The sequence below is a fragment of the Momordica charantia genome (assembly GCF_013281855.1).
Source record: "Momordica charantia cultivar OHB3-1 chromosome 2 unlocalized genomic scaffold, Mcharantia_2.0 BLBB01000002.1, whole genome shotgun sequence".
Lineage (NCBI taxonomy): Eukaryota > Viridiplantae > Streptophyta > Magnoliopsida > Cucurbitales > Cucurbitaceae > Momordica > Momordica charantia.
The window spans coordinates 179,355-201,372 of NW_028275160.1; the positions used below are offsets into that span (position 1 = coordinate 179,355).

Consider the following 22,018-nt stretch of genomic DNA (forward strand, 5'->3'; position numbering starts at 1 on the left):
AAAGGGTAAGTAAATTCTTAGTTAAACGTAATTTGAAACTCAAAAAAAATTTTGTTACACATTTTGTTGATTTCTCGACGCAAATGTTATGTTGCAAAGGGAAACTGCATGTTGTTCGGGATAAATTTGTTTTTTCCGTTTGATACGTCAATTGAAATTTTGAAAATTGCTTTTGAACCCTTTTGTTATTTGTCTTTTTCTTCTTAATTGTTGGAAAAAAAATGTGAAAATATTATTTTTAGGTAAAAATTCATGCAATTGCAATTAAAATGACATTTATCTCGATTTAGATCAACTTTTAAATATTAATGTCAATAAAAATGTCAAAGTCTCGTTTTCGTGGAAATATGATATCGATGGATGTTTTTGAAAAATTTATAAAAGTAACAAATTTGAAAAAATAAATTGAACTAACAAGCAATCGTATCACTAATTTTAAATAAGTTAAATATGATTAATATAATTATTGAGCGGATATGAAATGAAATTTTGTTGAAATTTTTTGTATTTTATCTATTTTATTTTGTAATATTATGAAAATATAGATTTATCTATCGGAGCCGTGAAATGTCGACTGATATATAGTAAATAATATACCGTGGTTGAGATGAATCTCGAAAATTCATGGAGCCATTGGGGCGATCCCAACTGTGCGAGGCTATCCATGTACCACGGTGAACACTCACTTTCCGATTCGTTTCAAAAAGGGTCCCGGTGAGTGCGAGCCCACATCTTTGAGGTTTTTGACACCATCCAATCCAACAATAACGGATCAAAGTCATTCATACAAACTGTACGTATTCTCAAACCCAAATTTGGAACAGATAAAAGGATGAATCTGTAGTGGCGCCGAAATAGGAAAAGAAAATGCGGTAAATGGGTCAAAAGCAAAAGGGGGGGTGAAGGCGATGAGAGGACGCATTTCTCAAACAACAACACAGTCACAGACCCAAATCAGCCATAGAGAAAGCAATGGTATTCAGCAGCTTGATCGTGTTATCGGTCGCTCATTTATCGGCGGATGCTTCGCAATGCATTGCTTGCTTCCCAGATCGCCTCACCAGCCACCAACTTCTCTACCTTCTCTTCGGCTTCCCTCTTCAGCAACTCTCTCGCCTCGCCCTGTCTTTCTGGACCTTCTTCTGCGTCCCTCCCCCTGGTTCCTTCTACTATTACTACTACTCCTCTGACTCCGATGCCTCTTCCTTCTCCCTTTCTTACGTTTCTTCTTCCGATTGACTTCTATCTCTGGTAATTTTCTTCTCTTTTCTTCAATTATCGTCAATTTCTGCTTCTGGGTCTCCATTTTTTCTTCCCGATTACGTATGCTCCGTTTTAGAAAAATTGCTTTTTGCTGTTTCAATTGATTTTTCTAACTGAACGACGGAGCACAGCTTCGAGATAGCTTCTACTTTATCAAAATTCAATACACTTATCTGTCCCCCTGCTGTGTGCTTGATTTACTAACCTCGATTAGTGGTATCAGATTTGACATTTTTGAGAGATAATCAAGAGTCCTGCACCATCTTACCCGCAGTTCTACATATTTCTCGACTACGACTATACCAGTTGTAGGATATTAACTATTTGAGTACTAATCATAACTGTTTGTAGGTAGATATTTAGATTCCAGTTTCGGGCCTAATGGGATGGGCTAATAATTTTCTAGCCCTTGTGTCAGAGTTTCTCGAGTATGATAGTAACTGATTACGAGCGTGTAGTTAAGACAACACCATCTATCACTTGAATTGAAAGACGTGTTTATTAGTTCGTCAACTGCGCTGAAGTGACTTAAACCAACATCATCTTATGTGTCTTCTGAAGTTAATGTTGTTTTCTCTGATTTTTTTGGTTGAGGAAACTGCTCCATGTTATATCTACTGCATTTCAATTTGTTGTGTTCTTTGAGGTTTTCCAGCTACCGCTCAATTTTATTGGATATTGGTCGTGATTGTGGATGTGCTTAGAGTAATTATACTAACGCTTGTCTTGGGATTCATCATAAATGTCACAGCATAAATCTGCTCGATGTTCTTCAAAGAATTGGCAGATATGCTGTTGTACCTTTCACTCACTGGCTAATGAATTTCATTTTTCTACTCTTCAAAGAATTGTCAGTTGTCCCGTGGATGGCTTCAGTAGTTACTTTGTACTTTCTCTTGGCAAAGTGATTGGAGGAGAGAAGGAATTCAGTCAGGGAAAGACTTTTTTATTCCCCCTCTCTCCCACGCACCATTTCAGAATGTGTTAAATTGAGATCGCACCTAAAAGCTTAAGTTGTTAGATCGGGGTGTGTTGGAGTGATTTTGGCATAGTCAAAACCACTTTTGTCATTGTCAAAATCACTTAACTTTTCATGGATCATGTTTGGCAAATTAAAAAATTGATTTTAGGAAAATTTCAAATCACTTCAAATTGACTTTTTAAGGTATCACTTTGGTGGTGATTTTGGAAAATCAATTATACTTAAATCTTTTTCTTTAAAATCATTCATTCTACCATCACTCCCAAATACACCCTAGATCAAGACTAAAACGTAGAAAATTAATATGAAGAAAGGGAGGAAATAACAATTGAGGGATTTGAACTTGGGGTTTCATTTTACAATGCTACTACACCCAAATGCTTGAGCTATTAGGCAAGGATAAATGTAATTCATTTAGTAAAATACTTCCAATGCTATGATTAAGATGATCTGAGTTCGCTTTAAAATTTCAGTGTCCTTTAAAATAAGCATAAATAGCTTGCACTCACATCTTAGCAATGTTATAATGTGTATGAAATCTAAAAATCAATTATGACAGAGACGAGTTATCTTTTGATATTAGGAGTTCCGAGTTCAGAGTCCAGAAAAGAGCAGAGAGTATTTTACCTGTCGTACAAATACAATTTGTAAATCAATTGTTCGGATTTTTATTTTATTTATTTTTTGTTGCCTACCCTTTCTTTCATCAATTATTATACTGTCATTTTTTCTGTTTCCAATCCTTCTTCTTATTTTTCTGTCTATCAGTTTCTTGCTTTGTATATCCAAGTTGGATCATGTATTTGGTCTTTCAAGATCTCAACAAAAAGAAGCATAACCATCAGATCTAGGATTGTTTTTTCCACCCTCTACACCAGGGACCTCGAAGTATCTGTAGGTTTTCCGTGGATCTAATGAGAAGATGAATAACAATTAGTGCATATAATCAAATGTGACTTGGATATTTCTGCGGTCTGTAAGCTACAAGGGATTTACTGTTATGAGAACATGAGTTTCAGGGTACTTGATGCCTAATGGGGAATACAGTAGCTTTGCAGGACATGGATTTAGTTTTGAATAATACATGTATGAAAAAAGCCACTTGGATGATTAACGAGGTCAAATCTTTGAAATTTCTTTTAAATGCATTTTCTCTCTATCTTCACCAACTAAATTCTACATTAGGGCGTTACAGTGATGGATATTAGAAGGATGTGTTGGCTTTGTTTGATGATTTCAATTGTTGAATTGATAGATTTCTAATGTTGCTAACCAGGTTAATAATGCGGTTGTCATTATGTATGCATCATAAGAGTACCAGCTAGGAAAGCTTGTTCTTACCTACAAGTGGTGGGCACATGTATCCCTAAGGGAAACCAAATTCGCCTCGTCTCCCTGTTCATCCTTTCATGGAACAATTCTGTTAGGGATGTGTTAAGTTTCACAGTATCCTCACTTCTTTATTATTAAAGACAACCTTTCTGAAAGTATGTTGGATTTTGGGTAAAACTTAAAGGCAAATCTAAGTCTAAAGTGGCCAGTATAATTTCAACGTAGAGATGAAAAGATGGGCCATTTGTCTAGCAAATGCGAAGGCCTAATGTTTATGTAGCAGTTATAAGGGGTCAGTATTTTTATTGTCTAAATGATTGTGATGTTACCTTATATCTTTGCTGTGCTATAACATGAGTTTGATAACTTTCTGGCATCTTGTTCTATCTTTTAAACATTAAGTGTACCCTTGGATGAAATTTAATGGTGTTTTCACGGATGATGAAGGATGAAAGTGGGGAGTTGCAGTTCCATTCTGGCATTTGTATAGTTCTCACTTCTCAGCAAGTCTTGTGTGAACGTGATTGTGAGAAAAGTATCCAAGAGAGTCTTCACCAATTCGGATGCAGTGGTTGACGGCGTGTCTCACACTTCCAAGTTCCAACATCTGCTGTTTCTGAAAAGTTTCATTCAATCGTGTACAGTACATTAAGGCGTCAGGTTGCTTACCTTTTTTGGGTTGTATCCAGGGATTAGTAGCAGGGTGGCCAAGTTTGTACATATGGTTTTCTCCTACTCCGGGAAGGTGACAGTGAAAATATGAAAGTAGAGTGCCAGAAATGTGTGTTTCACTTTCAGCCAGCTGACATTAGATTGACGTTCTTTGTGGAACATTTTCAGATTCCTGCTCGGGTTTTAGTGCTCCAAATGTTCAAGGGTTGCCTCGCGATGAAATCAGTTTTCCATCGGTCAGCATGACACGACTGTTGTGTGGATTTGAAAAATGATAGTGTTAGATGGATTGTAAGGAATGCGAATGAATGTGTGAATGCAAGTAGAAGTGTTTGAAGATAGTCACTTTTATGCTAACAATCAGTGAGAAATTAAAGGAAGGAGTTGATTGGGCGTGGGCTGAGGAAGCTGTATTTTTTGTCAAAAAGGCACCAATCACGGCAACCCACATGCTAATTATTGAGTCCAAGATCACCTTGTGCAATCATGGTTAGAAAAAATCAATAGCGTATGTCTTGATGCGTTTAATTCTCGAAGTAGAGAGAGAGAGCAGATAAGGTTTGGGTTTGGGGGATTGGAAAGCAGCTGTTTTGATCCACATACCAAACTCTCATCTTTGATCTCTTATCTGTCTTTTGATCACTAGTAAATTTCATATAAAATTTTTTGATGTCTCTCAAAATCCGGGCCTTGAGGCGGGTGCCGATGCCTTTGAGTATAGGATAGCAAAGCTCCGATTCTAAATTATTAAAAAAAAAAAAATTCAGATCGATTTTAAGTCCCCTTCCCCACCACCATTTGGCCTCTCTCTAACTGCAACCTCCCAATAATTTCCGTCTCAGAAATTTCCTGTCATCTATGGTCCACCCTCCACTCTTCATTCATTTACGTGAACGGTCTGTCATCTCTTCATTTTCACCCACACACATTGCCAGTGTGCCTTAATGTGGAATTTGAAGTAGACTTGTCTATTTTAGAGTGTGAATTTCTAAATCCTACATTATACATAAACTCGTGTTATATAAATATATGCTTATGAAAGGTATTCTTTGACTACAAAATTTAGACTTCAACTTCTAACTTCGTAAAATCATTAGTCATTTCTGTTCAAATATTTTATTTTTGGGGACTTTTGAAAAATGAAAACAATATGGTAAAGGAGGCAGCTTTAAATGGCAAAAAAGTAACTTTAAATGGGAGGGCGAGATTAGGGAATCCGTAAAGTGAGTAATGAGTGGCATTTTGGATGGCATCAATCACTAGTTTAATGCTAATGGCCTGCAATTCTAAAAGCTAAACCTTTTGCAAATATCTCTTTAATAATGTTCATCTTGATAAGGGCAACATCAATTTCTCATTATAATGTTAAAATATGTTTTTTTTTTTGGTTTTAATGTGGCAACACGAAGTTTCGAAGAAAAATATGAATATTTAAGGTCACGTGGTGGTATGTATTCTTTATAAATCAAGGGTAGGAAAATATATTTCACTGCCATATTTCGATTACGGAAGTTAGTTTTCTTATGGTATGGTGGGGGCAGCATCAATAAATGGGAAGTAAAAGTTTGAATATCAAAATACAGCTCTTGACGACGTAACAACAATAATTTAAAAAAAAAAGGTGATAATTATAATTCAAGGTCTACTTTAATAATACTGCAAAGTACAAGTCATTATAAACTCAGTTACAAAAGTATATGATTAAGAATGAAGACAAACCTTAATGAATTAAAATGTAAATTTTAATCAGTGAAAGTTGGAAGAGTCCTTCTACATGCAGGTTATAAATTAGGTAACTATTAATTAAAGTAGCATTTTAAAAAGTTGATTGGTAAATAGTTTGGAAAACAATTAAAAGAATACCCATAAAAAAAGATTCTCAAATTCATCAGATTGAGAAAGTTTGCTTGAATGAAACGGGGGAAGCTGCAATTCCTGTGATTGGAATCAGAATGGGGAACAAAAAAAAGGAATCTTTTGGTGTTGGAAAGTGGCATTAAAAAATATAGAGGGAAAAAGTGAGATGCAATTCAATTGCAACATCGTATATTGTAATAGAATACAGAATAGAAAATACTGCATTGTTGTTCAGTGGTTGTGGTTTGAGCTTCAAGTTTGGCATCGCATAGGATTCTGCTGTCTGTGCTGTGATTCAATTAATAATATTCCCACTCACAAACCTCAATTAAATAACTATAGAATCTACAGAGAGCCATTTGGTTTTAGTTCAGAAGCATGGCAATGGCAATGGCAATGGCAATGGCAAATGGCAATGGTGCAAATTACGAGCGACCGTGGGAAGGCCACAGCGAGCAACAAATTATGGAAACGACAAGCGATGTGTATAAAATTAAAGACCCTTTTTGCGCACCATGTTGTGCAACTTTGGTTCAGTCTCTTTCATCACTCTCTCTCTCTCTTCCTCTATCTCGTCATCGTGCAGTCAATCAAGCTATTAAAGGATAATATAATATAAAAGCGATTTTTAGCAGGCACCCTTTTCCTTTTTGTTCTTTTTATTTGCGAGAGAGAGAGAGAGAGCAGAGTGGTGAGTGAATGGCAACTTTTTAAAACATACAAAGCCGTTTTAGTTTTAGGGAGGAAGGGGGAGAGAGGGTAGCTTTGCTTTGCATTTTGCTTGGTGAGTAACCGTAGAAAACGGAGTGTGAAAGAGAGGGAGCTGGTATTGGTAGGTGGGTCGTCATTTTGTGTTGGATTTTTGTTTCCGTGGAAGCCGAACCAGAACCGTCCCACTTGTGAAGCTATTGGGTTTGGCAGTTGCTTTGAGGGTTTGTGACAGCGACGGTAACAGGGACGGGGCGGGGAGTGCCTCCTTCATGCTTCAGACTCGCTCTCCTGCATCCACTTAGGTTGTAGTTTTGGGTGTACCCACTACCCACTACCGCCTCTCACTCTCAGCTAATTTTCCCCTTTGGATCAGTGGTTTTTTGCGTATTGGGGCGGCTTCCATTCCAGTAGAGTAGATGGGTCCTGCTCACAGCGGCAGGGGAACGGCCGGGAGGGCTTTGGTACTGGTTTTCTGTTTATGGGGTCTCATCTCTCTGTCCCGCGCCGCTCGATTATCCCCTTCCATGCACAACTTGGAGGTTCAGAAGCACCTCAGGCGCTTCAACAAGCCCCCATTGAAGACAATCCAGGTTCTCTCTCTCTAAATTTTCCTTTCTCCCACTAAAAGATGTTTTAGTTTTTTACTTTTCTCAAGTCTGGGAAGAGAGCGAGAAAGTGAAGAGAGTATCATTCTTTTAATAATGTATGTTGCTTATGGCCCCCTTTTCAATCGATCAACTATTGCAACTTGCATTTTCTTAGATTTTGGGAAAATAAACTTCACCTACTGTTTTCCCTTGTTGATATTTCTCTTCCAATCTCTAACCGAGGAATAGCATCCGTTGCGGGCTTGGTTCTTCCGATCTGATTACGACTAGCGCTAGCGAAGATGTAGTCCTTATGTTTTTTTTTTTTCCTTTCATTTTTCTAACGTTCCCTTTGTGATGTTCAAGCAGAGTCCAGATGGGGATATCATAGACTGTGTCCACATTTCTAATCAACCAGCTTTTGATCATCCTTTCCTCAAAGATCACAAAATTCAGGTTTGTTTTCCTCACCTTTTTCAGCTACTTGAAGTATTTCTCCATCTACCTTTCCTGAAGTTCCTTACCACTTGTCGGTTTGTCAGACGAGGCCTACTTACCACCCAGAAGGGCTATTTGACGAGAACAAGGTGTCTGAGAAACCTAAAGAAAGAACAAACCCCATCACTCAGCTGTGGCATGCAAATGGAAGGTGCCCAGAAAACACCATTCCTATTAGGAGAACTAAGGAAGATGATGTTCTGAGAGCAAGCTCTGCCAAAAGATATGGAAAGAAAAGGCACAGAACTCTTCCTCAACCGAGGTCTGCAGATCCTGATCTCATTAATCAAAGTGGTCATCAGGTAATTCTTTTCCCTTTTAAATATCATCAATCTTTTTTCGTTAAGCTTTACACTTTAATACTGATATCACTTTGTTCCCTTCGGAGCTGCTAGCATGCAATAGCTTATGTGGAAGGAGATAAGTTCTATGGAGCAAAGGCAACTATCAACGTATGGGAACCCAAAATACAACAGCCTAATGAGTTTAGCTTGTCACAGTTATGGATACTAGGAGGTTCTTTTGGTCAAGATCTAAATAGTATTGAAGCTGGCTGGCAGGTATCATACGAACGGATTGATTCAAAATAGCTAATCATTTCCTATTCTCTTTCCTCCCATTGTTGGTTCTCATAATTGGTTGCCGATGACAATAGGTCAGCCCAGATCTATATGGCGACAACAACACTAGACTTTTCACTTACTGGACTGTAAGATTCATTTGCCTCTCTGATAAAACTATGGTCATTTCTAAGTGTCTATCTTCCAGTTCCATATCGTTCTAACAACTATGAATGTGTTTTCAGAGTGATGCATATCAAGCCACAGGTTGTTATAACCTCCTCTGCTCAGGCTTTATTCAAGTTAACAGTGAAATAGCAATGGGGGCGAGCATCTCACCTGTGTCTGCATTCCGCAGTCCCCAGTATGATATCAGTATACTTATCTGGAAGGTAAATGCCAAACCTCACTTGGACAACACAGAAAAGAAAAATTGGAACATCAACAATTAGGTTAAATACTAAAAGACAAAAGAGACTGACTGTGTAAAGATAACTGCATGTGATCCTTTGTGGACATTGTCCTGCTGAGATGGGGTTTTCACATTAGATGTTAAAATAATAGCCACGCATATAATTGAGGGGAAAGGGGTCAGAAACAGGAAAAAAATCCCGGCGGTTCAGATCATAAGATTCTCTCGTCATTTCCCCAATTACAATTTTTGATTTATGAAGAAACCACCTGGGGTGACTGGAGAACTAAATAAATTGACATATAACCCGCATAATTCAGCAGTTAAAGTAATATTGAGTAGTTTGTTTATTTGTTTGTTGTTGATGATTGCGACGAGAGGATCCAAATGAGGGACACTGGTGGATGCAGTTTGGCAATGACTATGTGTTGGGATATTGGCCTTCTTTCTTATTCTCGTACCTGGCTGACAGTGCCTCCATGATTGAGTGGGGAGGGGAGGTTGTGAATTCAGAGCCTGATGGCCTGCACACCTCAACCCAGATGGGCAGTGGTCATTTTCCTGAAGAAGGGTTTGGGAAGGCAAGCTATTTCAGGAACATTCAGGTTGTTGACAGTTCCAACAATCTCAAGGCTCCCAAAGGGATTGGTACTTTCACAGAGAAATCCAACTGCTATGATGTCCAAACTGGCAGCAATGGGGATTGGGGCCATTACTTTTACTATGGAGGCCCTGGCAGAAACCAAAATTGCCCATGAGGACTACTTCAATTCAATGTAACTCTCTCTCTCTCTCTCTCTCCAGCCTGTAACATGCATTCAAAAGCTAGTGCAATTCTCTTTCCTCTCCTTTGTATACACCTCCTTTAAATCTTGTGAGGTTGGAGTAAAATGGTAAAATATGAGCTTCCTATAGTGTGAAGTTTTGAGTCTTTGTTTTATAATTTTGTTGAGTGGTGTTGAAATTGGGAAGGGATAAAGTTGGTTAAAAAGGTTGGAAGGAACAAAGGCTTTGTGAAGCTGCACTGTATTTTATTTGTAGTTTACTCCTCTCTAAGAGGGGATGATTAATGAATTGATGAAGTGTGGTCCTGTTGGTGCAACAAAGCCCTTTTTCCTTTTTCAAAAGAAAAGGATTGAAGAGATGATGGAACTTTTGAAATTGGAAAGGTGAGTGAGTGGGGATGACACATGACAATTGTTTGTGCGTTCCCCACCACTGACCACCCTTTAGAAAGTGAACTCCCACATGAAGCTTAAAGCTGGGCCAACCCCCACTTGCAACTTGCTTTTTCAAATCGTTGGCTGATTTTAGTTTCTGATCCTATGGAACCTTCAGGTTTTAATGGTCACTGTGGTTTGCCTTTTGACATCCACCCACCTTTGCTAGGATCTAATCTACCCATACTGAAAAATGAAAAATTCCCCTCTGCCAACTCTCACTTTCTTCATTTTTCAATCTCTTCCTTTTCTTTGAACACCGCTTTCTCTGTTCCCTTGCCAAGGTAAGAAGAACCACTTTCTCTCTTCCTCTTCTCAGGCAGTAACATGAAAGTTGACGACTTTTTTAAAATTTGATTCTCCTCTCCATTTCATGCGATCTCCTAAAAGTTTAATTTTTTGGCCCATAAATTAAATGGGAAAGAGAGCGAGAAACAGCCACTTTTTTTAGTTTCTTTTTGGTTTCTCCGCTTTGTGATTTGTGCAATTTGGTGTATCGCTGCATCTCTCTCAAATAAACTTGTAAATGGGCCTCCGCGACCATATATCACATCAATGTTGGTTAATGGATAATTGATGGTAGGTTTTGACATCTACAATGATAATGGCATTGAATATGTATTGAAGAAATTGAAATCCGATTAGTTGATAAAATGAAGAGAATGGATCAATTTGAGTTAGGTTTGAGTCAATTTAGATCCAGATTTAGTTGGGGTTATGAGTATGTTCCTAATCCTTATCCAACTACTGAAGCTTATGCTGAATTCATACCCACGGATTTTCTCAAACAGTAAAGAGTAACATGACATGATAGTTAATGATTTAAGAAAATGATATTTACAGAAGGGAAAAAAAGAAAGAAAGAAAAAGGACGAGCAAAACACGGGGACCACACTCAGAGACAGGTAGCTTAGCGTATGGTAAGGTCCCTGACCCTGTTCCTGTGTGTTCTCCAGCTGTGGGAAATGGGAATGCATCGTAAATTGAATAAATACGCTCTCTCCCTCCCACAGCCTTCGTCGCCTCAGCTCTGCAGCCGGACGCTAGGATCATTCAATTCACGGCAATGGATGCAATGAAGTTGAAGCTGTTCCTCCTGCTGGTCTTGGCCTTGGCCGGCACCATTGCCCAAGCTGCCGCTCCCTCTGAGGCTCCGGCTCCTGCACCAGCCTCTGATGCTTCTCTCTTTTTGCCCACCTTATTTGCTTCTCTCTCTGCTCTTGCTTTTGCCCTTTCCATTTAAATAACTCCTCTTTTCTCCCTCCGCCTCTGTGCCATTTGCTTCTGTTGCTGTCATCATGCCATTTCATTATTTCTTTCAATCAACCTAAATTCTTTCTTATAAATCTTCAAATATCATTGTCTATTGTCTTGGGCTAATAATAATTAATAAACACCACGTAACGTAACAGGGAACATTAAACTGTCACACATGAACCACTCACATTTGCAGATGAATTATTACTTGGTAGCATCCTCAACATGCAAATTTCAAACCCACAGTGGCACATTCAAATATCTAAATAAAAATGGAGTTGGTGGGAGGCATAGTTTTAAAAACTCTCATGGTAGGTTTGGTTTCTGGGTTTTTGTAGGTGGGAATCGGGAAGGGGCAAGAGTTTCATAATCACTTTGAGAAGCAAATATTTTTCTATACAAATTACTGTAGGGTTAGTTTGTTAATTATATTTTAATTAATTAAAATGATCTAATAAATATAATTAATTAATTAAAATTAGTTAAAAAATATTCTTATAGTTATTTTATTAATTAAACTTAAATTAATTGGTTAATTTGTATTAACTAGTCACAATAAGTAAAAGTAGATTAATTTATGTAAACAATTATAATTAATTTAATAAAATAATTTAATTCAATCATATTACCCAAATTAATATACTAATTAAAGTTAATCTGAATCTAGTCCAACGAGTTAAAGCATGTATCACTAACCAAAAAATCATATATTCAAACCCCACCTCCAATATTGTACTAAAAAAACTTAAAGTTCTTTTTTTTTTTGTAAATTTATTATTTATTAATAGTTGGAAGTTAATAATTACTAATTGATGAAATTTTTAGGAATAATCTCACCAAACAAACATATAATACTATATACTCCCATCAAAATCCAATAACATTCTCACAGTTATCTTTCAGTCTCAAATATTTTATTCTCAAACATCTCATGATTCATGTTTTTCCCGGTAAGAATCTGGCGCATTCAAATTACAGAAGCAATTGTATACCCTGTTGCTACCTCTATTCATATTCACACAGAAGGGCAAGCTTAAAACGCTTTTAAACTCAAGTCTGGAAATCTGCATTAAAAGAAAGTTAGAGTACAACATGGCCAAAGAACAAAAGAAGAAGAAAAAAATTAATTATTGTTGAAGCCTGAAATCAACTCGGAAGGGATCTCCATCAACTTTACTTGGTCAGTCCTTTACAGCCCATAGGAAGTTTCCAGCTTTTGAATCTGGTTTAGGAAAATCCATGTCATCTGCAGCAGTGGTTCAGTTAATTATTCTTCTATATTTGTTTGGGTATTCCTAACAAACACGAACGCAGAGAAAGGGAGAAAGAGAGAGTGATATACCATGACATGGGGGGCAATTCTGACGCAATACACAGGAAATCCGGTGTAAAATTTGAGTGGCCCTCCTGCCTTGAGAGTCTTCATGGCACAATCTAAGGAACCAGAGTAGGGAAATTTGCCCTCAGCATCGGGTTGCATTTTCTGAATTTGAGTCTTCACATAATCAAAGGGTAGACTACATGCTGAAGCAAAGAATCCTGATACCGAACTTGCACCTAACCGCATCCACAACACAACGCCAAATTTCAACTCCAACACACACTTAGGCATCAGCTTATAGCATTTTAAAAACAATCTTACCCAACACCGTAGCAGCTTCTCCAAAACCAAGGTTATCCTTGAAGAACTCCACACTTTGATCATATGAGGCAAGCATTCCCATGTTTAATGCCATTGCTCTCACTACAGTGGGGCCAGCGCCTTTCCACAGAGCCAAAACTCCCTCGTCCGCAAGAATGCGATATAGTGCATGGAAGGCATTTTTATAATTTCGGCGCTGGGCAGTTGGTAAAGTTGCATCTGCTTGCATCCGAATAAGAGCTAAGTCTGCCGGACTACCAACAGATGCTCCGATAGCACCAGCTGTGAGCCCACATAAGGCCTTCTGATACAGTGGAAGCGGCTTTCCCTCATTCGCTTCAATTGCTTTATTTGTCAACATCCTAAGGAAGAAATGGAGAAAAATAAATATATGATTAACCACATATAAGAAAACCAAAAAATTACACCTTTTGCCCCTATAATCCAGGAGATTATTCTATTTGGTCTTTATATTATACAACACGCGACCATCTAACTACAGTAGTTTTAGAGGGTGACTATATTAGTATTGTGATGATAAGTCTCACATAAATCTAGCCTATATGGTCATCTGCAATATGATATGGCACACAATTTTCATAACTGGTATGTAATTTTTTTTCATGGGACCAGCTAGTGATAAAATAATTTGAGGGGCAACTGACAACCAGTTTAAGACATCCAGTAACTAAATTGTCACTTTTTAAATTACAGGAACCAAGCAATCATCCTAAACTGTAGGGACTACAAGTATAATTTTCATTGCAGTTTTTCTAAAACTATATATATTGACATTAATAAGATCAAGTGTTGGAAGTAAAAGCATAGCCGCATGAATATGAATCCAAAGGGTGTTAAATTCTAGATTTGTAACACGCTCACTTAAAAGATCCAAGCCTTGCTGTAGTATATGTAGCTTGTCTGAGCAATCCAGCAGATAAACCCTGATTGGAAAATGAAGTTTAGACAAGATAATTCACAAACCTAAGTACTATCTCAACGGCAGGCTGAAACTATCTCAATTACAAAATGAAGTTTCCACCAGAAGGCTCTAGCACTATCTCAACAGAAGGATTAAACAAAGCAAGAAAATGGGACAACAGAGCCCCAATAGTGAATTCAACTTTTAGCCAAAATCCTAATTTACAAGATATGAAAATACGTCGAACAACCACTTAATCTTCTAGTGGCGGCTCTTCAAGATATAACACAAGTAGTCTCTACAAAAAGATAATTCAGTAAAACACGACAAAAATCAACGATTTTCAGAAAACAGTGACATTCCCGAATGATTTAAATCAGTAATGAGATACTTATTCAAGAAAAGATTGAATGAAGCACAGAGTTCGAAACATCAATTTCCTATCAGGAATTAATCAGAGCAAAGAACAACCCAACAGCCGATGCAAACTGCAAGCAGTATAAGTGAAACAATAGTAATAGTAATAGTTGAATGACATTATTAACAAGTCATAGAAACAGGGAAAGAATTAAAAGTTTTGAGGAAATTGAATATGCAAACCTTGTAAAAGGCACCAAGTCCCTCCTCCTTAAGCATGGTTCTGGTAACCTGGCCAGCCGATCCTTGACCCAATTGAATTCTCACCTAAGCGAAAGGCAACAAGGCAGGAGCGGAAACAATCCCATGAAGGCAGAAATGTCAATTACAGCATTAGAACCACCAATTGAAGAAAGAAGAATGAAAGTGGTCGAACCTTGACCATATCAATCGGTTGGATGACGCAGGTGGCGAGCATGCCAGAGGCACCTCCGTTAACAAAGGGCTTGACAGTGGGCCAAACGGTGGCGGACTTGGGCTTCTTGTCGTCCGCCATTGGTGAGAGCAGAGAGTATGAGATGGAGGAAGAGGAAGAGAGTTGAAGCGGAAGTGGAAGTGGAAGTGGAGGTGGTGATTCTCGGGAAAATTAAGGACGGAAGTTTTATATCTTAACTTTACGAGCCTCAACCCATTTTCGTCGTTTCCTTCCCCCCATCCATTGCCATTAATCTCTTCCCATATAGATTTTCCTCTTTATTTTCATTTTTCTTTTAAGAAGAATAAAATTCCCTGTACTGGACAAGCATGGAAAGAGATTATTTCCATATATAAAAAGAGATGTGATCATTTTTCGATTCCCATAGAAACAAACTATTTTATTTAGCGATAAATTAGTTTACATTTTTTTTCTTTTTTTGAGTTCAACCGCATGTGGAGATTAAAGCAGAGACGTTTATTGTTCATGAGGTTTGCTCTCCTATTTGGAGTATTTTTAGAAGAGTTAGAGCCAAAAGTGGGAAGGGACAGCGGCTTGCAGCCTGCTCACCTCCTCTCCTTCCTCTAGCTGGGAAGGGGGTGTGTTTTATCTTGGTCCTCCCATCAAATTTTTTTTTTTTTTTTTTGGGACGGTGTTACTCTCTACTTTTTTTTTCTAAGAAGTAAAATAGCATTTATCGAAATACACTAGGTAATTCTCTTACTATTGTGGAGGCGTGTGATGGCAAACGGTAGTCGAGTGTCGAGTCTCTCCGTTGGATATTAATAGTGTTGTTGCAGCTGGCAAAATAAAAAAACAACACTATTATGTAGGGTCTGTGGCTTCATCATCTAAGTATTTTGAGGAGTTATCAAACACAAAATTGGAGAGGGCACCCACATGCGATCTTAATTTTATTAAGATCCATGACCAGTATAATTATTTGAAGAATTTGCCTAAAATCCATTCTTATGTGTCATGGTGGAGAATAAGGCAATTTTAGAAGCAATTATCTCTTTTTTAATTGTGAATAGGGAAGCCATAATTGATAAGATACCTCTATTAATCGAGGAGGTTGCAACTTTGGAGAAATTATTTAGGGGGCTAAAATTCGTTTATATTCCTAGTTCTTTAAACAAGCAAGCTGCTTTATTAGCCAAGTAGATTATTTATGATCGATTCTCGACAATTGTTTTTCTTTTTTGGATTGTGATGATTATGCGTTGTCACCACCCTTCTGATGTAACTTTTATTAGTATTGTTTTTTTTAATACCATGTTTCTTTGTTTAATATATATATATTATTATTATTATGTAATCAAATAAATTTATAGGAATTAAAGTATGAATGAGAATGGGTTGGTTCCTAACTTAGAAATCTTATTCCCACCAATCAAACTGAGAGTATAGATTTTAAAATTTATAAACTTTTTTCCTAAAAAAAGAGAATGTGAGTACTTTTCCATTATAGGCTAAACATATTTTTAGATTTGTTAAATCTAACACTAAAATGTGTTGGATTTGACAAGAGAAATATTTTCTTCAAATGGGAAAAAGGATGAAAGTCTAAATGCCTCGAAACAAATGAAAATAAAGATGGGTTACCAACTGAATTAATAAAGTGTAATTAATTGAAATTGTGCGTGTAAAATTGGTTGATTTCCAATTGTAGTTTATAGTATTGAAGAGGAGGCGGAGGGGAACACGTGGAAGGTGCCATTCCTTTCCTTGCAGATGGGCCCACTCCCAACTCTAAGAACAGTTTTCTGCCTTCTGCTCTGCTATGAAATTATTGGAGGGAAGACAGCATTGTGTGTGTGTTTGGGATTAGTAACCAACAAACTAAAATAATAATAATAATTAGAAAAAGAAAAAAGTGAGGTCCAAAGCCTTCAATATTACAACTCATGCTGCAGGTGAGAGAGCATTCAGTACAGCTATACCCATGCATTGCATACTCTCATGTGAATCCCATTACATCTATATTTATATGTTTTTTCTTTTTTATTTCTCCTCCACGCTCCAGTCTCCAACTACCTATTATATTTATCTTAATTGCATCACTTAACATAATTCACTCTAAATTTTAATAAAAATTAAATAATTTAAACCATTGGAACGTAAATATGAGCAGAAAGAATAAAATAAAATAAAATATCTGATATCCAAACCACCCTTGCACTACACACATCACATGGTCACTCCTCTCCGGTCCCCTGTTAATGGACTTTTTCCACAACTGCCCTCGCTTCCTTCCATTCGCGGCCCATGGTTGGGAAGGGTAAAGTTGTCAAAACGGAGAAGAAGATTGGAGGAGAAGGGACCCATCGAAAGCCTGGCGCGCCATCCGGATGCGAATTGGTTATCAAATATGGTTTTGTTTGTCCATTAAAGCCTGTGCTTAAATCCCGTCACCCTCACCACCTCCGACATCGCCGTTCATTCTCGTTCGTACAATCCTGCTCCGCCACTCCGACCACCGCCGTAGGGGAAGATGAGGGAGATTATAAGCATCCACATTGGACAGGCTGGGATTCAAGTCGGCAATTCTTGCTGGGAGCTCTATTGCCTCGAACATGGCATCCAACCCGACGGTATGATGCCCAGGTAATGCTTTATCCATCCCCATTTCTCTACCGTTCTACATTTCATCCGGATTCTTCTTTCCTGCCTACTTTTTTCGTCTTTTATCCATCGAATTTGGGTATATTGTCTGCCACTCTGCATTGCATCTGAACGTCAGCCACCCTACCACGGGATCCGTGTCCAATCGCTCAGAGGGACTGATGGACTAGTTTCTATCTGCAACTTTTACTTTCTTAGGGACATTGTTCCAAGCCAATTCGATGACTGATTTGATACCACGTATCTTATGCAAAAGACTTGTATGTATGTATGTAAACAGTTTATCGTAGGCGGTAATTCTTTTTAGAATTTTCTTTTCGTTCTTTGGGAGTCGAAATTAATTGCATTACAAACTTCTGCTCCTTGTGGGGCTGATTGACTATTAAATGGAAACTTCTGCTTTCTTTTTCCAGTGATACCTCTGAAGGTGTTGCGCACGACGCTTTTAATACGTTCTTTAGCGAGACCGGTTCGGGCAAGCATGTGCCTCGGGCTATATTTGTTGATTTGGAACCAACTGTGATTGATGAAGTTAGAACCGGAGCTTACCGACAACTCTTTCATCCCGAGCAATTGATATCCGGAAAAGAAGATGCTGCCAATAATTTTGCTCGAGGACACTATACAGGTGATGGATGTTGCTTATTGGATCCTTAATTGACAATTTTTTTTTCTTTTGTTAACTCAGTTTGACGTATTTTTGCTATTTTACAGTTGGAAAGGAAATTGTAGATCTCTGTCTTGACCGAGTCAGGAAATTGGCTGATAACTGCACTGGGTTACAAGGGTTTTTAGTCTTTAATGCTGTTGGTGGTGGTACTGGTTCTGGTCTGGGTTCGTTGTTGTTAGAGCGCTTGTCGGTGGATTACGGGAAGAAATCCAAGCTTGGTTTCACCATCTACCCATCCCCTCAGGTACTGATAATTCAAGTGTAGATTAACCCAAATATTTGATCATTAACAGAAGAAGTGCCCAATTGGCCAAACATGTAATCTTCTGGAATAATCAGGAAACTGTTGAGGGGCTGAACAATATCGGACTTCGATACAATTGCAGGTTTCAACTGCTGTCGTAGAGCCGTACAACAGTGTTCTTTCCACTCATTCACTTCTTGAGCACACGGATGTTGCTGTTCTTCTAGACAATGAAGCTATCTACGACATTTGTAGAAGATCTCTGGATATTGACAGGCCTACGTATACCAACTTGAATAGATTGATATCTCAAATCATTTCATCCTTGACCACTTCATTAAGATTTGATGGAGCCATCAATGTGGACATAACAGAGTTCCAGACAAACCTTGTACCATATCCTCGTATTCATTTCATGCTCTCCTCGTATGCTCCGGTTATCTCAGCAGAGAAGGCTTACCATGAACAGCTATCTGTACCTGAGATCACAAATGCAGTTTTTGAGCCTTCGAGCATGATGGCAAAATGTGACCCCAGACATGGGAAATACATGGCTTGTTGCTTAATGTACAGAGGAGATGTTGTACCCAAGGATGTTAATGCTGCTGTTGCCACCATTAAAACAAAGCGCACCGTGCAGTTTGTTGACTGGTAAGTGGAAAAAATATATATTTTTTGGTAAAGTTTTAAAGCTTACCTATGAAATTAGGAAAAAACATAACATAGATATGTCGACAACCATGGTAGATGTTATGTTTCATTGTCCTGTGGCTTATCCATTTGTCCACCTAGGGAACTACTCTCAGTTTTGTTAAGGCTTATTTGGTAGTCTGTTTTGTTTAGTAATATTTACGAACTAATTTATAGAATTGTGATGAGGGTGACTTGTAAAAGTTCGGTTTACTATACACCGGAAAAATAGAGATTACTATACACTAGAAATAATCATTCACAAGCTCGTAGTTTTCCTTTCAGAAGAAAGAACAACCCAAGGGTTTCACAGCAAGTGCTCTGTACTTTTAACAATATTATATTCTGGATTCGAGAAAAACATGATAATGGGGTTGTTTTGCAGGTGTCCAACTGGCTTCAAATGTGGTATAAACTACCAGCCTCCAACAGTTGTACCCGGTGGCGATCTAGCCATGGTGCAGCGAGCTGTTTGCATGATCAGCAACAACACAGCAGTTGCTGAGGTGTTCTCTCGCATTGACCATAAATTTGACCTGATGTATGCGAAGAGAGCATTTGTGCACTGGTATGTTGGTGAGGGCATGGAAGAAGGGGAGTTCTCAGAGGCCCGTGAAGATCTGGCCGCTCTTGAGAAAGACTATGAAGAAGTTGGCGCTGAAGGTGCGGATGATGAAGAGGAAGGTGAAGATTACTGAAGTGTGCATATGTGCTTTTATCCTCATAATTTATCTAGTACAAGTGTCTGCCGTTTACCCTTTTTATGAGCAATTCTGTTTGTCTTGTAGTAAATTTCTATTATGTATCTTCGTGGCTTTGCTCTGTGTATGAAATTGAAATCAGGAATATTTACGCCAGTGTTTTGACTGTAATTTTATCTTGTCTTGACTTATGGGTGAGATGGGGTCATATTATTGGATAGTATCACAAGTTGTACATGTTTGCTGTCTTTGTTGGCTTGCTCGACGACAACACAACGTGCTTGTCTTGATTCAAGTTCTTGGATTTAAGCAACACTAGGAAGAAGACGCACACAGGCCACGGTTGTTGAGCTTGAGAGATCTTCAGTCCTTTCCCCTATTCTTCTTGATTCAAGTTCTCTTCATTTCAATTTTACTTCAGTGCTGTACACTAACTTTAAATCCCAATTAAACATCCCTCGACGTTGATAAAAGTTGCAAAAGGAATAATACTAATGAACCTTTGCTTGGTTAGCTCTACATATCAGTCTTCCAAGGTATAAGAATTGATGTTTGTCCTTTTAACTTAAGATGAATGGAATTATTTTGACATTACTATGAAAACGTCATCTGATATTTTTCTAAACCAAAAGCATCATAATAAACTCCTAACAATACAAAGAAAATTGATATTCTTTTTTCATGTCAAAAAGTATTTATATTTAGGTTATATAACATTTCTAGTCTCTATTGAGTTTAGGGATAATCAGATTCTTGGAACTAATTTCTTTCACCATGTGAAGACAGACAACACTCTATCGTTGAGTTATACTACTTCCCTTGCTCTCATAGAAAGATAGAACAAACACTCTACCATTTGAGTTATATTCCTTTGTTTGCTTCTGGAGGGTTCAAAGTGGAACAAGGAAAATGAAGTCAATGGTTGACCATATTGATTGGCTGTTATTTGTTTGAATTTCTTCTCTCTTATCAGCTGCTTGGGTGTATCTGCATTCAATTATCAGTACAAAGGAGGGAATTACAGCGGTGATGAAGCAATCATCAACTTGGGCAGAATAACTGACCCACAGTATCAGCAGCATCATATACATTTCCTAAATATTCACTCACTCCATTCAATGCACACAGAGGCATCGATGTCAGTTCTAATTGCACTGACTCACATGACATCTCTGCCACTTGTCTGGGTAGTTCCAGTCCTTGGTGGGTTAGCAATGGAGGTTCATCCAAGTTCAACCCAAAAGGAAAATGCCACCATGAATGGCTGGATTGACAAAGACCCAGCTCAAGTTCTCCAATGCAGGTGCTCCAGTCTGCTCTATCTGCATTATCGAACATCTGCATCTCTTGGTTAGTGGGAGTGGAGAACCCAGTATAAGCACCATCAAATTTAGAGCTGTTGCTCGTGATATCACTAGTAATGCCACAACTTGAACCGAGTTTGGTGGCTGATTGGATTGTGTTGGTTTCGGAGCAGCTTCTTTTCAAACTGATCTTCTGGTTCAGGAGGTTTCTGATTTTCAAAGAGAGGATGGATTTAGAATTGAGATGGGATGTAAAGTTGGTTCGAGTGTTGGCACCGCGGAGGAGGCATGCAGCTTCATCGTAGGCTCTGGCAGCCTCTTCCGCTGTCTTGAAGGTTCCCAACCACATTCTGATATCATGTGTTGTGTCTTTGATCTCTGCCACCCATTTCCCAGAAGGCCTTTGTCTGACACCAACAAACTTGCTTTTACAAGTTCTATCCTTGAACTTGCCAAGTTTTCTGGATGAAACTGCTTCAAGCTGTTCCTGAACTGAGTCGTCCATCTGCTAACCACGACCAGAATTAAGTTTAATGGAAGAAAAGTTGATGGGTGTTTTATAATGGAGGCAGATGGCATGGGGCAGGAGGGGGCAGTGTTAGTGGCGTCCTCGTCTTTATCTTCTTGTCAACATGTCTGTTATTGTAATTATTCTTTTTGTTTAAAGAAGACCATCGAATGGAGGAGCCGTTTATTTAACAAATTGAATGTGCTAATTGACGGGGAGAATCAGCATTGCCTTTTTCGTCTGTAGGAGAATAATAAATCATGACGGCAGTGAAGAAGAATTTGATGCATAATTAATAGGTAAAGGAAGAATATGCGATGCGACCATTACTGACTTTTGAGTTTGAGGAGGCCTAGCAGCTGAGTGGTCTGCAACTTCAGTTTGGAGTTGACTCTTATTCCTTCAAAAAAAACATAGGAAACTCGTGGAAGCACGATGTTAGGATATAAAGGAATGAAGAAATTCGGAAAATTACAATCGAAAATTAAAAAAAAAAAAAAAAAAAAAAAAAAACAAGCATTTCTTCCCT

The 22,018-nt window shown here is 38.2% G+C and overlaps 6 protein-coding genes across 8 annotated transcripts; 4 read left to right on the top strand and 2 right to left on the bottom strand.

Moving 5' to 3' along the window:
• The first annotated feature begins 650 nt into the window (after window positions 1-650).
• On the top strand, window positions 651-4,590 carry LOC111021275 (uncharacterized). Of its 3 annotated transcripts, none has more exons than XM_022298171.2 (2): window positions 651-1,251; window positions 3,014-3,515. In XM_022298171.2, exon 1 carries the CDS (start codon window positions 973-975, stop codon window positions 1,237-1,239), a length of 267 nt encoding a protein of 88 aa, XP_022153863.1. In that variant the 5' UTR covers window positions 651-972; the 3' UTR covers window positions 1,240-1,251; window positions 3,014-3,515. The 3 variants fall into 3 exon arrangements, with proteins under 3 accessions (XP_022153863.1, XP_022153864.1, XP_022153861.1); XM_022298172.2 differs by lacking the exon at window positions 3,014-3,515 and adding an exon at window positions 3,522-3,953 and having other exon boundaries at window positions 652-1,251; XM_022298169.2 differs by lacking the exon at window positions 3,014-3,515 and adding an exon at window positions 4,025-4,590 and having other exon boundaries at window positions 663-1,251.
• Window positions 4,591-6,632: 2,042 nt separating this feature from the next.
• On the top strand, window positions 6,633-9,795 carry LOC111021244 (protein neprosin). The gene is made up of 7 exons (XM_022298127.2): window positions 6,633-7,407; window positions 7,774-7,860; window positions 7,947-8,204; window positions 8,298-8,462; window positions 8,558-8,611; window positions 8,708-8,854; window positions 9,255-9,795. Exons 1-7 carry the CDS (start codon window positions 7,234-7,236, stop codon window positions 9,630-9,632), a joined length of 1,263 nt encoding a protein of 420 aa, XP_022153819.1. The 5' UTR covers window positions 6,633-7,233; the 3' UTR covers window positions 9,633-9,795.
• Window positions 9,796-9,933: 138 nt separating this feature from the next.
• Window positions 9,934-11,440, top strand: LOC148212614 (uncharacterized). Its single transcript, XM_088120553.1, has one exon. The coding sequence runs from the start codon at window positions 11,161-11,163 to the stop codon at window positions 11,335-11,337; it is 177 nt and encodes a 58-aa protein (XP_087976679.1). The 5' UTR covers window positions 9,934-11,160; the 3' UTR covers window positions 11,338-11,440.
• A 953-nt stretch (window positions 11,441-12,393) lies between these two features.
• LOC111021180 (mitochondrial dicarboxylate/tricarboxylate transporter DTC) lies at window positions 12,394-15,049 on the bottom strand. The gene is made up of 6 exons (XM_022298039.2): window positions 14,709-15,049; window positions 14,516-14,599; window positions 13,876-13,937; window positions 12,994-13,355; window positions 12,694-12,908; window positions 12,394-12,597 (listed from the first exon to the last, which is right to left on the bottom strand). The coding sequence occupies exons 1-6, from the start codon at window positions 14,826-14,828 to the stop codon at window positions 12,541-12,543; spliced, it is 900 nt and encodes a 299-aa protein (XP_022153731.1). The 5' UTR covers window positions 14,829-15,049; the 3' UTR covers window positions 12,394-12,540.
• A 2,091-nt stretch (window positions 15,050-17,140) lies between these two features.
• TUA5 (tubulin alpha-5) lies at window positions 17,141-19,848 on the top strand. The gene is made up of 5 exons (XM_022298130.2): window positions 17,141-17,354; window positions 17,786-18,000; window positions 18,087-18,286; window positions 18,429-18,937; window positions 19,362-19,848. The coding sequence occupies exons 1-5, from the start codon at window positions 17,242-17,244 to the stop codon at window positions 19,672-19,674; spliced, it is 1,350 nt and encodes a 449-aa protein (XP_022153822.1). The 5' UTR covers window positions 17,141-17,241; the 3' UTR covers window positions 19,675-19,848.
• A 739-nt stretch (window positions 19,849-20,587) lies between these two features.
• Window positions 20,588-21,982, bottom strand: LOC111021201 (ethylene-responsive transcription factor ERN1). Its single transcript, XM_088121101.1, has one exon. It carries the CDS (start codon window positions 21,484-21,486, stop codon window positions 20,719-20,721), a length of 768 nt encoding a protein of 255 aa, XP_087977227.1. The 5' UTR covers window positions 21,487-21,982; the 3' UTR covers window positions 20,588-20,718.
• Between the last annotated feature and the right edge of the window lie 36 nt (window positions 21,983-22,018).

What these genes read in the sequence shown, in the direction of transcription:
- LOC148212614 (XM_088120553.1), top strand. Translation starts at nt 11,161, where the DNA reads ATGGATGCAATGAAGTTGAAGCTGTTCCTCCTGCTGGTCTTGGCCTTG.
- LOC111021180 (XM_022298039.2), bottom strand. Translation starts at nt 14,828, where the DNA reads ATGGCGGACGACAAGAAGCCCAAGTCCGCCACCGTTTGGCCCACTGTC. An exon ending in GACTTGGTGCCTTTTACAAG is followed by an intron (nt 13,938 to 14,515) that starts GTTTGCATATTC and finishes TTTTCCAATCAG; the next exon opens with GGTTTATCTGCTGGATTGCT. An exon ending in AGAAGCTGCTACGGTGTTGG is followed by an intron (nt 12,909 to 12,993) that starts GTAAGATTGTTT and finishes GGATGCGGTTAG; the next exon opens with GTGCAAGTTCGGTATCAGGA.
- LOC111021201 (XM_088121101.1), bottom strand. Translation starts at nt 21,486, where the DNA reads ATGGACGACTCAGTTCAGGAACAGCTTGAAGCAGTTTCATCCAGAAAA.
- TUA5 (XM_022298130.2), top strand. Translation starts at nt 17,242, where the DNA reads ATGAGGGAGATTATAAGCATCCACATTGGACAGGCTGGGATTCAAGTC. An exon ending in CCCGACGGTATGATGCCCAG is followed by an intron (nt 17,355 to 17,785) that starts GTAATGCTTTAT and finishes TTCTTTTTCCAG; the next exon opens with TGATACCTCTGAAGGTGTTG. An exon ending in CCATCTACCCATCCCCTCAG is followed by an intron (nt 18,287 to 18,428) that starts GTACTGATAATT and finishes ATACAATTGCAG; the next exon opens with GTTTCAACTGCTGTCGTAGA.
- LOC111021275 (XM_022298171.2), top strand. Translation starts at nt 973, where the DNA reads ATGGTATTCAGCAGCTTGATCGTGTTATCGGTCGCTCATTTATCGGCG.
- LOC111021244 (XM_022298127.2), top strand. Translation starts at nt 7,234, where the DNA reads ATGGGTCCTGCTCACAGCGGCAGGGGAACGGCCGGGAGGGCTTTGGTA. An exon ending in TCAAAGATCACAAAATTCAG is followed by an intron (nt 7,861 to 7,946) that starts GTTTGTTTTCCT and finishes TCGGTTTGTCAG; the next exon opens with ACGAGGCCTACTTACCACCC. An exon ending in TCAGTATACTTATCTGGAAG is followed by an intron (nt 8,855 to 9,254) that starts GTAAATGCCAAA and finishes TTGCGACGAGAG; the next exon opens with GATCCAAATGAGGGACACTG.